This window comes from Argopecten irradians, chromosome 9 (genome assembly GCF_041381155.1).
Source record: "Argopecten irradians isolate NY chromosome 9, Ai_NY, whole genome shotgun sequence".
In the NCBI taxonomy this organism is placed as follows: Eukaryota; Metazoa; Mollusca; class Bivalvia; order Pectinida; family Pectinidae; genus Argopecten; species Argopecten irradians.
The window spans coordinates 24,942,506-24,958,830 of record NC_091142.1 but is presented as its reverse complement, the minus strand read 5'-3'; the positions used below and the strand labels follow the sequence as shown (position 1 = coordinate 24,958,830).

The window sequence follows — 16,325 nt, the reverse complement described above, 5'->3', positions numbered from 1 at the left end:
GAAAATGGTGTCGTCTTTAGAGCTACAATTAGCGCCTAGTACTGCAAATGAAGCATTGTAATGATTATGCAAAGCATTATAAACCGTTCGTTTGCATTTTATCGTATTTGGTAGATATCGCTTATCTACTCGCCATTAAAACTGAACCACATAAAATATCAAATTCTTATCGAGGCATCATGTTTTTACATAATACATATGAAGGTCTTTCTGAAGGGACTTTATACGGCTAGTCCACAAATTATGAATTTAACGTCTTGTTAGCGGTAAGGTAGATATTAAGAATGGTAGTTATGTTTGTTTTACATAAAAATAATAATGTAAATGCATGTATACGCATACAACAAGGATTTACAAGTGAGTCCCATATATGTTCTTGGCATACAATAATTGGAAACCTACAAAAAAGTATAGAAAATTGTGTTCGAGTGATTTCCTGAGGCAGTGCTCCACTACGACAGATAGGGACCAATTCGTACCCGACCGAATGGTATAGTAGGCCGGGTACGTATATTTGTTTTATATTGCACAATACAAGAGTCTAGTATACACTCTCATATTTCTATTACAAGATGTTTAGAGTTAATCTGGTAATAGTGAAATTAATTACTTGATCGATTTCTGTAATTAGTTTTGTTTTATTGCAAACACGGTTGTTTATTAGCCTTGTGTATTTTCATTACAAGATATTTGGAATTGTGAATCTGGTAATAGAGAAAATGATGCATTGATCAATTTCTATAAATACAGTGTGTCCCATAAATTATGTTACACTTTCAAAGTTCAATATTTTGTTTAATACAGCACGTAAAGCACCAGGATTTCATCTCCAAAAAGCCTGTAATCATACATTTCATATTTCGATTAACAAACATCTTAACAAACAAATCTAAGTATGCTTAGCAACGATTATCACAAAAGACACATTTTTGAAAAATGAGGTAAAAACGACGTTATCCTTGATATTTGAGCAACCTTTGATCAGTAGCATTGGAGATTTGTTCTTATTTTATATTGCCTAATTAATGCATTGGACAATATTTTCTAATGTTGGTGATTACTTTCTGTACTTCTGGTAATACTCACACAGAAAAGATTTGAGTTGTTTGTAACTGGGGCATTACATGACCAAAAACACTGTTTTACAAAGTATAAAACATTTCACAGTACGTGTACATGTATAATGTCCTCTTGACGTGGCAATATCTTAAAAGTGATGGCGTCATTATGACGTCAGTGGTTTTCAGCAAAATCAAATTATCAATTTATATTATGCATACAATAAAACATTTGATTGCATGCTTTCATATACCAATATAACTGGGTTTTTTTTTCGCTCATTTATGTCAAAAGTAATAATATTTTGAAAGTGTAACCTGATTTATGGGACACCCTGAAAATTATATCTTATACAAGAGACTAAGGTTGTTCATATCTATTGCAATTGGGTTTGAATCGTGTAATAGTGAAATTGATGCATATTGAGCAATTTCTATAAAGTACTAACTAAATCTACTGAGTTACTATTATGTTTATTCTGATGTCGCGATTGTTTCTATTGCATTGTAGTTATCTCTTTATTATTTCTTTATAAAAAGACGAGTCATATATTTTACATATACATATATCAATTTAGATAATCATACATTTGTACTCGCTACCATTAAATAACTTCTATATTTTGGCACAGCCTCTAATTATACAGTAATTAGAGTGATAGAGAGTGTGATTACTGTACACATTGTGACGTTGTATTTGCAGAACCAGAATTACATATATAAACTTGTACTGAGGTGTTGAGTTATTCTTTCCAATAATTGGCTAATCAGATGATCTGTGATCACAACCCAGTATAGCAGACTTGAGCGAGGAACCATCAAGTAGAGACGAGGACAAAATTCGTTTCAATACTTTATTAGGTTAAATATCAGTTTTACAATGACACAATCATTAAAGATGCTCCACCGCCAACAGAGCATAAATGATATTCATCACTTGAACAATAATTGGTGTTTAATCGTGTATATATATGCCTAATTAACACAAAAAATAACATAAAAATATTTTTTTTTGCCTTCAGTGCATGTGCAATCATTATGTCATTCTATATAAGATATAGTGCCACGGAATTTTTTCGGGATGTAATTAATTATTTTTCATATTTTTAACTTGAAGTAAAATTAGAAGCTCAAACTTTTCAATGGTGGTAATGGTGTAAAGTAAGTAACTTTTGTAACTGAAGAAAAATATTAAATCGTCTGCTCCTGTTTTGGATAGTGAAAAAATACCATTTGTCAGCGGTGGAGCATCTTTACTTGGAATGAAAAATAAACGTCATTCAACATATTTACACATCTTCAAACATTCCACTGATATCACGTGTAAAAGCTAATTTTCAATCAATTTTGGTGATTTACTACGGATTTGGATATCCTTATAAGGCACCGTTAACATACGAAACCAGGCAAATGTAAATATATAAGTTAAGAAACGCTTTTAAGTTAATTCACGTTGTAACATGTCCAAGCTGAATCTTTTAAATCACTACACTCAGAGATCAGACTAGACAGCCATATCTAGACAAACTAAAATCATTTGATGATACAAATACCAATACGACAGATAATATGACATAATTCAGCTCTATATGTTATTAAATGATTTCATCGTCGGAAACCCAATAGAGACTGAACAGTGGTTTGATTGCGTTAAAATTAGTAAGAACGCAATTCAATAAGCATACCACCTTTAACGCAATCAAATAACTATTAAATCTATATATTTATATCAATTAGTCTATGTTTACATGTTCGTGATCAAATTTAAAACGATGTTGGTTGCTAAGCTGGGTAACTACTGTAGTCAGGATGTCCGTAGATATAATTAAGATTTTTTAATGTTATAGCTGCAATTTAATTTGAAATACACATATGATAATAACAGCTTTCAATTATTTTAAAATACATTTTTTTCAATTTATCATATATCACTGATGTCAATTTCGAATAACAATTGAGATAACCGAAGCTGAACGACTACCGGTATGTATCATTGTCAGGGTAGTGATGCAGTCCGAAGTGGAGCGAGCCGCCATATTTGATTTTCAACCGAGGAAAGTTACATGTACTGTGATATATGCCTATTGATGGTACGACCGTTGAGCTGCTGAATGAACTCGATAAAGACTAAATTCATCAAAGTGTTTTATTTTATTGTATGGAGGATAAACAAGTGTTTGCATGGTGTGTGTATTGTATGCCTGTTTTGAATGCAAAAACGGCGGATAAAGATGATGATACTGTTTCGGACAGGCTACCTGTAATTTTTTTTCTGGAAATCTGTACATGATCTGTTAATCTTTTGTTCACTTAGACACTCCCAGAATTGTTCTACGACAATCAGATGTTCTGTATATTAAGGTGGGAGGAGTGAACATACACACGTACTGACGTAACAATGGAATTCCCAGAATATTCCTGAGGAAAGCCCCCCCCCCCCCGGCGGTTGTAGCCCCGGCCAGCGGTTAATTTTGTTGTTTATTACCATTACAATGCTTGAACACATATTATGATTTGATTTCAAAAACATATTTAATTAGATCTAATAGTAACTCTTTATTTAGATTATCATATGTCGCAAAATCTTACCGAAGCGTGAACTAGAAGTACAATGTAGCCTGATCCTGCTCTGGGTTTGGAATCATACGTCATTGCAATTACGCTTATTTGAAAGCAATTCATCTCCCGTTGACTATATATGTGCATATGTAAATTAAAAAAAAAAATGAATAATAATTCGGCATCTTATTGTATAGAGACAATTCGCGATCAACTCCCCGATGAGCTGTCACTATTTTGAGTCGCATTGAATTCAGTGATCTTTGTCAGGTTTTAACATCACATTAGACACATAATTAGCAAAACCATTCACACTCATCATCCACAATCAATAACATGCATGCATAGTTATGGATATTTAGAAAGAATCTTAAAGCATATACTGCACTTTGGTATTGTATAATACAATATTATGGAACCTTTGATTCAAATATATTGCATAACAATATTATGATTCATTCAGCGTTTCTAATCTATCAAATTTTAGATAAAAAAAGGGAAAAAATATATAGAAATATGTTCTTTTGTTTCTTGCAGTTTATTTACAGAAAAAAATCTAGACTTCCTAAAGTATTACGGTTTGATAAAAATGTCTTACGCAATAGTTCAAACAGTTGACATCTCAGGATATAATAAAGTTCGGCTTCTCAATCTTGCAAAAAGGATGTATGTGTACTGTGATTCTGTTTACTGCATTGATATTATTGAATCGCCGTTACCAACATTATAATGTCAATTATTGTAGTTGTGACACTGCTTTCTCGACAACAAATCGCATGAAGCGCGTTTTCATCATAGAAATTAGAGAATAAACAATTCATATTACTAAAACTGTGGATATCCCTGTTCACATAATACCATGATGAACTGTTTAAAAAAGAATAATGGATATAACTACATGAATAGTTTAGGTTTTAACATACATGTACATTGTACTTAGTCATTGTATGTTAACATGCGTTATTAACCTATTTGAAACTATGTCAACACTTAGAAATGTATTTTAAAAAAACATTTCCTTAAATAACAGTTAAACCATTCTATCAGTTGGTATTGTTTAAAATACGTATAAAAGCCAGACGGCGATAGCGATAGTGCTACCTCGGGATTATGTTGTTGCTAGTTTATATCCTCTGACAGCGACGACAGCCACGACATGAAAAACGACGATAGCGTATTTTAGTCATCTCTCATGATGTTCTGTCTCTGATAGCAACACTCCGATCCATACTGAGTAGAACTTATTATTCAGTAATCTGTATCCTCGTCTGAGTCCAGATCGTCCGTCCTATAGTGATCGTCATCGGCGGTAACTAGAGCAAGTCTGTCCTGTGTTACTTTAAAACAACATACACATATGTTATGTTACATGTACATAAGGATTAAAAGGGACAAAGCTGTTACATACATATGTTGATGGAATGACCGTAGGCGGCAGTTTAGGCATGCACGTATTTTATAAGTGTAATTTCTCCATCTTTATTAAATCACAATTTTATGTATGCTTGCTTCATATAATCGAGATACTGACAGAAGAACCAATGCAAGTTTATATAATAATTTCGACAAAACGTACGTTCAACATGTTATGAATTTTCAGTCTCGGTTCCTGTCGGTAGTCAAGTTACGTTTAACCACATATTGCAACGATAAAGAACAAAGTGAAGTCACTTTAAACTATCATATTTGGATTGTACCTTTTCCTTTAAATAACTCGGCGCCGATCTTCCCAACGGTAGGGATGCCTTCCCCTTTTAGTTGCCACTGTACAAGGCGTGCAGTTGGACTCTTTGTTGACGTAATGATATACCTGCTATCTGCACACATTCGGCAAGCTGCCATCTAAAAAAGTAATAACTTTTGATAACGAATAAGTAAGTCGTATAAACCTTTTCATTGGTTACGATTTAAACATTGTTTTCCTGACATTTTATTGAAAATAACCAACTTATACATTGTATATACATTGAATGTTGAATAAAAAAATTATGAAAACTAGAACTAATTATATAAGTTGATGGCTGACTAATAACGCCGCCTCCCCCCCCCCCCCCCCCTCGCTTCCTCTTATTAGAGGTGTTTGACTTGTTCTTGAAAAGATATTATGGTCACAGGAAATGTACAAGTTGTCCGGTTATTAAGGGGACCAATTTTTTTTTTTAAAATGCATGCATGTCTACACATGGTCCTAAACATCTCTGCCAAGTTTCATTGAAATCAATTCATTAGTTTAGAAGGAACTGTTCGGACAAATTTTGAAACCTGTGTATAGTAACCTGGTAACCATGACAACCAAATTTCGGCAAATGAAAACCTGCATGCACTTCTACACATGGTCCCCAACAATACTGTCAAGTTTCATTCAAATCGGTCCAAAATTTTACTACGGACGGACGGACGGACGGACGGACAGACAGACAGACAGACAATCTGATTCAAGTATACCCCCCTTAACTTCGTTACGAAGGGGGTATAATAAAATAATATCGCTTTATTTTCCTATTTTCCAAGGCGTTTAAACATACATTTGGGAAGTCTTTGGTAACTCCACTCTATTACACTAGTTTTTGTCTTCATTAATCAAAGTCTGAACCAAGAAACACTTCTGAACCAAGAAACACTTCATGGATACCAGATTGAAATATTCAAAGAAACTGACTTTGTGACATCACAATGCAGCAATTATATTGTGCTTACGAAATGCATTATGAAGCAATACCCTAACGGATAGTAATTAATACTCGTGCTAGTACTGAACATGTATTACATTTGTATGTTCATGTATCATTATATCTTCAATGAACAATGATAATCGCATGTAAATAATAGAAAATAATAAAATAATAAAAAATAGAAAGACTCAGCATCTACTGTCAGTAGTAAATTAATTATGAGTATTTTGTTAATTTATCATTTTTGTCCATTCCTTACCGCATTTTCCATTCGGAAGCTTGCAATGCATTTAAGTGTAGCTTTGTCCCAAACTCTAAAGGCGATTTCTGATTCACATGAAAAGAAATATGGACCTGTTTCTGTTGTGTGTACATCGATAGCACTGTTATGTCCCTCAAGACGATCGATTAACTTTCCTGAAAACAATATCACAATAAATGATAGTGGGTATAATTCAGTGTAGTCATTGTTTTATACCGATAATTTACATTGTTTTATACCGATAATATTGAGATATGATGATATTGAGATGGTTCCTATTGGTACCATCATGGTGTTTTTCCATATAAAAAAAAAATGAAAATTTTGACCTAGATTTGTACACGTTTTAAAAAAGGAAGGCGCCCTTTCTTATGAAACACAGGGTTTTCTCCCATACTTCACAGGGATATCCCGTGGTTACTAGGGAAAAGATAGCTCTTTCTCCCATACTTCACAGGGATATCCCGTGGTTGCTAGGGAAAAGATAACTCTATCTTACACAGGGGGTGTAAGACAGCTCACACGCGCTTGACAATAACGTGACGTCATCAATACATGCGGTGTAGCCGCGTCGTGCATTGTTGATGACGTCATCAATTTTGACGCATAACGACGTTCCTGTGATAATGGAACGATGAAAAATCTGGAAAGCAACACGAATTTCAGATTTTCCCTATTAAGTATGGGAGAAAAAGAATCAAACATGGATCTGTCAAGTGGACATGGATATCTCAACCCCAGTGAAAGATTTTGTCGTCAACCTCGGCAAGCCTCGGGTTGACCAGCTAAAATCTTTCACTCGGGTTGAGATATCCCTGTCCACTTGACAGACCCATGTAAGATTCTATTAATGAAATACATAGAAGATACCAAAGACATTATAGAGCTCTGGTTCCACTATACGTTATTTTTCATTTAACATATTTCAAGAAAGTTTTAGAATCAGATTTAACGGCAGTCCTGCTATGTAAGGTATGTACGTAATCCTTTCCAATTTTTTGACAACATTCAAACTTTGAGAGTGTTATACAATTAAGCAACTTTTAAAATAACAATGATAATAATAAAACAGTAAAACAATATCAACATATGCATCAGCATGTAGAAGTTTGATAAAACCCGATACCATTCAAGAAAGCAATTGCGATACCTTAGTAAATTGTTAAAATGTGGTATAAACTTCAAGTTTATTGAATAATTGAACACAAATGAACCTTTGGTCGGGCGTGTGATACCCTCTAACGTATTATCATATCTGTGTTGTTTTACCAGTTTTCCTGTCCCAGACTCTGAGGATGAAGTCATTATGAGCAGTAACTAGCCTGGTCTTGTCGATGACCCGTATCTTGTCCACTGATACGTCCAGTCCCTTCCTGTTGTCCATCTCGTTGTAGCGTGTTTGGTACTCAGCATCATCACATTCCGCGACCACCTCTCCCTTATAATCTATTCGTAATGGAGATTTATTTCATATTCATATCAATTACATGTATTCCAAAAATATTATTCCATTGACAAAAATATTTATTAACTAATTTTTGTTTTTGTAAATTAAATGTCCAATTTAGCGTGAGATAATGATATTCAATCTGCCTTGGTTATTGTTGCCTTTGAAAACATTTTGATAAAAAAAACATCTAACGATTAAATAAATAGCATTCTATTAAGGTGATATAATTATCAAATGTGTTAAAATACGTTTTAAATTTGAATTTGAAGTCAGATATTGATATTTTCCCATAGCGATAAAGTTCAATCAAACACTGCTTATAAAATAAAGCATTTCATAGTCCTTGCTGGCAAATACATGTAATACGGCGATCTATATATCAATTATACAACGACATTGTGTTTATCCCGTGTTAACACAGTGCTGGTTGGTTTTATTAAATCTGTTAGTATACATGTAGCATGTCTTACCGTTACCAATATTCCAAATGATAATTTTTGTTGGTTTATCATGCTCCTCTAATTCCGCCGGTAAACAGATGTTCTCGTTGTAAGTACTTGGACGTTTTACATCCGAATTGGCTCCGAAAATGAACAGCTGTCCATCGTCAGATATGGCGGCCTTTTTCGGTGGTATATCACTGTACGAGTACTCGAGTGGAATAGAGGCGAAACACTGCAGAGTTCTAATGTCAAATAGAAGCCATGGACCATCTAATATCCGTCCAACTAAGACTGTCCATCCTTTGTTTACCTGGGAAATTTTGGAGAGTGTTCACGACAGCTAGCTAGAGTCACACACGGTTGATTGCAATACGCTACGCTGCACTTATCAACATCGTAGCGTGTAGAACAATTAACCGTGTGTCTCCGGCGATACCGCATGTACTAATTACATTAAAATACTGTAAACAAGCCTATTTTAGCGGCCTACTAATTTCGCGTCCAATACAACAACAGCATTGATCAAAGTATCATAATGACATTTACAGTATACACAATTGTATGAGATGCATGATCACAAAACAATATTATACTTAACGACTATATATCGCTGTACATATGTCCCCATTTCGACGACTGATTTTGTTCTTCTCTAACAGTGTTTGAAACACTTTCATGGCGCTTTATCTTCGCCCTTTTTAAATAACTCGCGAAATACGCAAAAATAAGTTGGTGTACAGTAGCTAGTTGAAAGAAAATATATTTTCATACAGACGACATTGTATATATACCACATTCAAAACATATCGAAAAATAATACAAAATACATACTGCTGCTTGGAATTACAAAATATAAGGTTGAATGAGGTACACGTGGCACTATACAACTGATATGCGTTAGGGTCTTTCATGTAAACACATATATACACATCTTATCGGGCATCCTTCAAAAAACAGACCCAAACACATTGATTTCTCACATGGTTGCCTACCCCTAAATGGCAACGGCTGTTGTCATCTCTCTCCTTTTTAATTTTCTAGAAATACCAGTGTAAAAACAGATACGCATGTATTCGAATTTTTTAAATATTTTGTAACACATATGTTACAGTACACATTCTTTTGTACTGAAATATATTTTGCTTTAAAAATAAAATCGAAATGTCTTTTTACGCAGGAGAAAAAATGTTAAACTTACATAAAATGTCTTCTCAAATTTATTGGGGTATTGCTGGGCAAAACTAGGCCTCCGGATAATCGCTTTGGTCTTTCCGGTTGTGGTGTCATATCTTTTAAACTGTTTGCGTCCTCTTGTGTGAGTTATTATTTCTGTAAAAGACACAATGTTGTCAGCAAGTGTATGTTATAAAATCGTATCTTTAATTGACCGTTAGGTTTTCTGTATGTAAAACATATCGTCGGAGACCCACGGGTGATCGCACTACACTACGCTACACTCACCTGTGGGACAGCACCGCTTCAATGACGTCACCCGTATTAATAGAAACCAAGCAACATAACTCTTTTAAAATGAGAACTCTTCAGTTTGGAGGGAAATATGTACAGCTTCTGTGAAGCGTATGTTACCTCCAATATCATTGGCAAAAAAATCGACAGGAAAATCTGTCGGGACAAATCAGATATGGCACTTGACGAAAGCGGTGCTCTGAGATGGAGCTTTTCCGCAGGTGATATAAGTGTAGCGTAGTGTAGTACAATCACCCGTAGGTCTCCGACAATGTGTAAAACAGTACAATACCTATAACTCGGACTCGCTAAATGTATGTGTGTGTGATGAACTATTCTTATTACGAAATACTATGTAGGTACTCAGAGCTTCGTTATAACCGTGTCTTGATATTAAATGAACAAGTATTAGATAATATCAAGACACTTTCATACGTGGATATGAAGGATAGGGATATTCTACCCGAGGGTCACAAAATGTTGTAAAACTCTAGGCTTACCGAGGTTTTTACAACATTTAGTGATCCTGAGGGTAGAATATACCTATCTTCATATCCACGTATGAAAGAGTATTGTTCTCTCATACCTCGACGTTTTCTTGCAATTTTACTTCTATTAATTTCCGCCATTTTGAAATAAATTCGAAAAAAGGCGACTGCAAGTCAAATCTCCATACATAAAAAAATGTGTGATATTTTCAAGGCAGATACCGTTGTTTGTATCTTTCAAGTAAATCCAGCTTAATTTCAAAACGAAAAAGTTATAATTGTGCCTAGAAAATAGTAATTTTGTTGACACTGTGACGTCACGAGACTTTATTGCATGGGTAGCCATGCAATACAGCTTCAGTTTGACATGGGTATATTGCCCTGTGGACCAGCCAGTATTACACGTGTAGGTATGAGAGAAAGTATTTTCTTTGCCAAAATAATTTTTTCTAAAAAAAAATGTACAGTACACTTTATTAGAGGCAACCCCTATATACTATACAAATATATAGCAAGAAACTACATGCCCAATCAATCACAACAACTGTTAATAAAATAAAATTTACTGAAACATGTTACCATTGACAAGTTTGATTTCTTATTCGTTTTAACAGCTTTCGATATTTAAATTATGCAAACATACTAACTAAGTTCAGCAAATTGAGTCTCACCCAATCAACCAATAGAAAGTTCGAGATCTATTTATTCATGTCCACTGAGACATGTTACATATGAAACTTTTATGGGCAGCGGTAAGCAGTGGTTAAGATGACCAAACATCCTCCACCTCTGGGTCGTGAGTTCGTATCCCGTGTTCGGCAGTTGCCAGGTACTGGGTGTTGTTTGGTAGTTTTTCTCCTGATACTCCGGTTTTCCTCCACGTATAAATTTAGAAGTCCTTAAATAGCCATGACTGTTAATTGGACGTTAAACTAATTAAACCAATTACATTTATGCTGTTACCTGATCCATCTGATTTAACTTCAACATCATCAGTGTAGCCGGAAAGGTCGCCCTGGAACACTTTCTCCAAAGTCATTTTGTCCACATTGACTATTTTCATTTTCCGTGTCACAGTAACTACCACTACCCGCTTATCATCTAAAGCTTTCACTATGCCAGGAGCTTCGTCCTGTAAATAGATATCAATATCAGTCGTACAAATGGTCCATTCCATATACGATAATTCAAACAAATCATGCACTAATGGAGCAACGGAGAGATGTGTATGAAAAAGCAAGCAAAAATTACACAAGATCTATTAATATTGTGTCAGAAAAAGATCGGTGATTGTATATGGTATTTATTTCACTCTCTGTCTTTTCATCTAGTTGTCAAGATTTTAATTTTAATTTACCACTAGTTCTTTAACCTCAATATACAGTGTACGTACCAGCGGAGCCTGACGGACAACCTGTTTTGTTTGGACATCATATATCTGGAGACAACAACTTTTGTCATCTTTCCCGCGTGTTTGGACTACCACCAATACATAGCGTGAACTGTTGTGTAGCGGAATAAAATATCTACAAATAGAAATTAAATTGTAACCCGTAGAAATACCTTTTCAAAAACTGCATGTTATTATAGTGTGAATGAAGAAGAAAGCAATCACACTTAACATATGATTTCAGTATAGACAACATAAGCTCTGTCTATCTCCGTCCAATGAGACAATATGTGTCGGTTACGGCAGTGTGTCAATATAGTAAGGCAATCTCGTTATGTAATAATATAGTATATGTCGTTAAATTAAGATTTTATTCTATTTCCATATGACCAACAAAAGATATAAATACGGGAATTCGACATCCAAAAAGGACGTGTGTAAAGTACACTTTACCGTCGATTAGTCCCAACTTCCGGTGATTATGACGTCATCATTTGACATTATTTTGGTGACGGCATTATCTATATTGACGTGGTGTCATATCTTTTAAACTGTTATTATGTTCCATGATAATTCGCAACTTAGTAAAACAGCTTTTTACCTAATTTTGTGTCCTAAAAGCAGTGTTTGGTTTTTCTTTTCCTTCTCTTCTTTTTCCAGATCCCACACACAGATCGTCGAGTCTTCGTCACTGGCCGTTACCATGGTTTTCCAAGACCAACTCACTACGTCACAGAGATCGCCAACATTGTTGAGGATAGCTGAACGTTCTTTTGTTTCGAGATTCCAAACTACGACCCCAGTTTTTCCGGGAAAGTAAAGCAGATGTCCTTTTTCCGCTATCCTGTAATTTTGGGCATAATCCGACTGGAATCCTGGAATGAAGTAAATATTTCATCAACCGTGTTCGCGGGGATATTTTTGTATACGTAGTTTCACAGGGCATTGGTGTAATCGTGGAAACTCACCCGCGAAATAATAAAAAGAAGATAAATCATTAGTAATTTTACATTCTCGAAATATTAATTCGTTATTGTTTTAAGTTAAAGTTGCAAAATAAACAATAAAAAATATAATCCCTACGGTACCTACAATTATATACGATTTTTGCTTTTAAGTTTACTCTTATATTATTATAATAGCATATTGCCCTAATCGAATGATACTTTGTGATGTACTTCCGGTTCCTCGTCGCCAACACTGTACATATTTATATTATATAAAAGCAAGAATGAGTTGCTAAGTTTCTATAAATGCATATCATATGTTCAGCACCTTTAATCGATTCCAGTTTTTCCCTTGTGTCCAGATCGTATATATGAAGGTCATTGTCCCGTGTGTTAGAGAGGATGAACCTTTTCTCATCAGGTGTGATTACTATGGCATCAATTGTTAGGTCTGTTAAATGCTGTTTCTTCCTTTTGGGGTCAAACACCTCGCACCAATCACTCAGACGCTGATCAGAAAAACTGAGGACTGATATGTAATGCTGCTCAACGTCGGTTACGACTGCATAGTTTTCAGATACTGGAATAGGAAATGATATAACATTGGCAGAACCATCTCTGTTTTAATTTCATAATTTAAGACGTAATAATAATACGAAAAGAACGGACGCATATTTGTATAGGGGACCTGCTTCAAAAGGCTTTGTTCCAACTATGTTTTTATAACAAATCACCCCACATAACAGCAACAACAAAAATCAAACAAATAAAAAAGCTGATGAAGCAGAGGATATGTTCAAAGAGGATAGTTCAACTGATGCAGTTATATTCTATGTGATTGTGTGTAAGGATGTATAGTTGTGTTGTTAAAAACGCAACTGCGTACTCCCCATCTGACTACAAAGACCGAGAATGACATTTCGTCACAACATGTATAATTTCATACACTAAACTTATTTGTTTTGTAATTGTGATGGAATGACACAAATGAATTTCAAGAATCTAAAAAAAAACCATCCATATGACTGGCCAATATGAACGGTCATTACAACTTTGTCATATTCTCTATGAAACGAAATTCTAAGATATCTTGAAACACTCATTCATAATTCCATCTCCACCTATTAATGAGTTATCTGCCATTGTGACGTCATTGGTTTGCGGGCTGAACGTCATAATGTGTTTCGGGTAGACGTTTTGTACGATAAGGGTCAGGCACAGGCTTGGGGTCAGCTATGCTGATTGGTTGGATATTTTTAGTCTTTTAACGTCAGTGTCACGCACCTATAGGGTCATATAGTGCAATTTTAACCCTCCAGCCTTCGGGCTCTATTAGAATCCTTCTCATCCATCATATCAGAGATACTTGGATGAGAGGGGAATTTTCAGTATAACTCAAATATGATCAAACGTTGTTGTCTTACCTGCGATAGCTGTGGGGATATTTTCACAGAACTGCATTGAGGAGTTAGCAATGTTTGCCATTTTCTCACCATCCTTTTCCAAGTTATAGACATGAACATTAACATCACAGAAGAGTGCCAGTAATGTTTTCTGATGTCCTCCCACCGCAGACTGACCCCCAATGTAGTCATTGAGGGTGAACACCACTTCACCCGACTCCCGTATAACAATGTAGCTATCCTCATAATCAACCAGGATCATCCGACCGTCACAAACAAAGCGGACACGAGACGGGTCCTCACCTATACCGTCATAGGTCTTGTGTAGCTTTCCTTCTACCAAGTCCCATGTCTTCACGGAGTTCTCGTCGTCATCTGAGCCTGGAATATTATTTAACTAATCTGTAATACAGGTTTATACAGTACACGTGAAATGCTCATATATTTTGAAACTATGCCATAAAAAGTTAACAGGTCTATTTTCACGAAAAATACAATTCGCGAAATCACATGTGCAGATCGCGAAAATAACCACTCGCGAATAATACAGGTTTGGAGTATCTGAAAATGAAAGAATAATCTTATAGTTATTGACAGCTTACATGAGACCGCAAGTTTGCCGTCCTCTCGGATGTCCACAGATTTGACGGGGCCCCGATGTCCAGTCAGACAGAAGACCAGCTGACCTCCAGGTTTTATCAGGACCTCTTGGTCAGGTAAGAGATAGGGTACACTACTGTGGTTACACTGACGGAGAAGTTCAGTGGCATTCTAAAGCAGTGCAAATTTCGACATTGTTAGAGTAATATGAATCATAACTGAGTGAACATTTTTGATATGTTAAAATAATAATTTTCACATGTTGGGAAAAATATATCAGGTTCATTTTGTGTAATCCCCGCACCTGAACAAATCTTTAACAAACAGCATTGATTAGCGAAATACTGAGACGATCGTATATTAAAATAAACAAATAGTACTAACATTTGAACGAAACAGTAATTCATTATCTGAATGCGTGAATGAGAGTACCCTCATTAATCAGTTATGTAATAAGGTTTTGTACAGGAATGATTTTTTTCTCATAAATTTGATCCGCAATGTCTCTTTGTCATTTCAAAAATATGTCAAATCTAGTTTGGGCAAAATCGGTAATATGGTTTTATTATACTCGCACCTTGTCTCCACATAACCGATCCATTAGTTGCGGGGCCAGTTGAAACAGATCGTACAAGAGAGCGCCCTGTGACATCTCAAGTGCCGCTCCAACAGTCTCCAGCTGGGCATCATCTCGGAATAATTTACGGGCAATCGCAAAGTCATCAAGGATGTGCCTTTAAAATTGACTTTTCTAAATTATTATTCCCATAATTGGTTGCTATAAATGTACATATTACCGCGGTAATTACGTAATTTAAGCGCATTTTAGGCTAGAGCACTTAAACATACTCTGTTTTTTGTTTAAAGAACATTTACTGTACAAATTCACCATTGCGGCTTACTTATAATAATATAAAAATATACTCGAAATAATGTATCCTGAAAACTGAAGGAAAAGATTACTTCTAAAGAAAGGATTAAAGAAAAGAATATAATGAAAGAAAATAAAATGAATCAATTGATGATATTAGCTTTGTGACCGAGACCCTTCTGATCCATTAAATACACTTTATGTGAAAACGAAGGTTATTGAATATTGTCAGAAATTATTTATAAGCTCGCATACCTGACTGATGTAGCTACAATTTTTGCCTGAAGGAATTCAAAGTCCATAAGACTCTTCTTCTTCAGTTCAGATAAATCTCCCGCCATTGCCATATGGTAGGGTGCGTTATTGATGCGTCTCAGGTTGTATGTGTCCCCGTGCATAAGTGGCTGATTCGACACGTGACGATCCTCTTCACCCTTTTTCTTCTTATCGACGTATGGTTTTTTCCTCTCTATGAAGAAGGAATAAATACGGAAACGATACAGAAAATTTTGTCGGAAATTGAGATACGTACAAATTGAAAGTAAAAGGATGTCACAGTCAACTAATTATTACTTTTTTTTCAAATACATCTGGTGTACAACTCACAGCGACACCTGCGATACATATCTAGATCACAGAAACACTTGTCTTACTATTCTAGGTAACAAGCAAAGACAGGAATACTGATAAAGGTTACAGTGACACCTGTCAAACT

At 35.2% G+C, this 16,325-nt stretch overlaps 1 protein-coding gene across 3 annotated transcripts in view; it reads right to left on the bottom strand.

The window, feature by feature from the left end:
* Nucleotides 1-1,904: 1,904 nt before the first annotated feature.
* LOC138331856 (NACHT domain- and WD repeat-containing protein 1-like) overlaps nt 1,905-16,325 on the bottom strand; it is a 38,043-nt gene continuing 23,622 nt past the window's right edge. For all 3 annotated transcript variants that reach the window (XM_069279681.1, XM_069279682.1, XM_069279683.1), the window contains 14 exons: nt 15,866-16,079; nt 15,317-15,473; nt 14,742-14,910; nt 14,161-14,520; nt 13,065-13,316; nt 12,391-12,664; nt 11,793-11,925; nt 11,363-11,531; nt 9,643-9,773; nt 8,472-8,754; nt 7,821-7,997; nt 6,549-6,706; nt 5,315-5,459; nt 1,905-4,954 (listed from right to left, as the gene is read on the bottom strand). In XM_069279681.1, the coding sequence (XP_069135782.1) occupies nt 4,866-4,954; nt 5,315-5,459; nt 6,549-6,706; nt 7,821-7,997; nt 8,472-8,754; nt 9,643-9,773; nt 11,363-11,531; nt 11,793-11,925; nt 12,391-12,664; nt 13,065-13,316; nt 14,161-14,520; nt 14,742-14,910; nt 15,317-15,473; nt 15,866-16,079 (2,711 nt within the window). In that variant the 3' untranslated portion in view covers nt 1,905-4,865. The remainder of the gene's footprint in view (nt 4,955-5,314; nt 5,460-6,548; nt 6,707-7,820; nt 7,998-8,471; nt 8,755-9,642; nt 9,774-11,362; nt 11,532-11,792; nt 11,926-12,390; nt 12,665-13,064; nt 13,317-14,160; nt 14,521-14,741; nt 14,911-15,316; nt 15,474-15,865; nt 16,080-16,325) is intronic.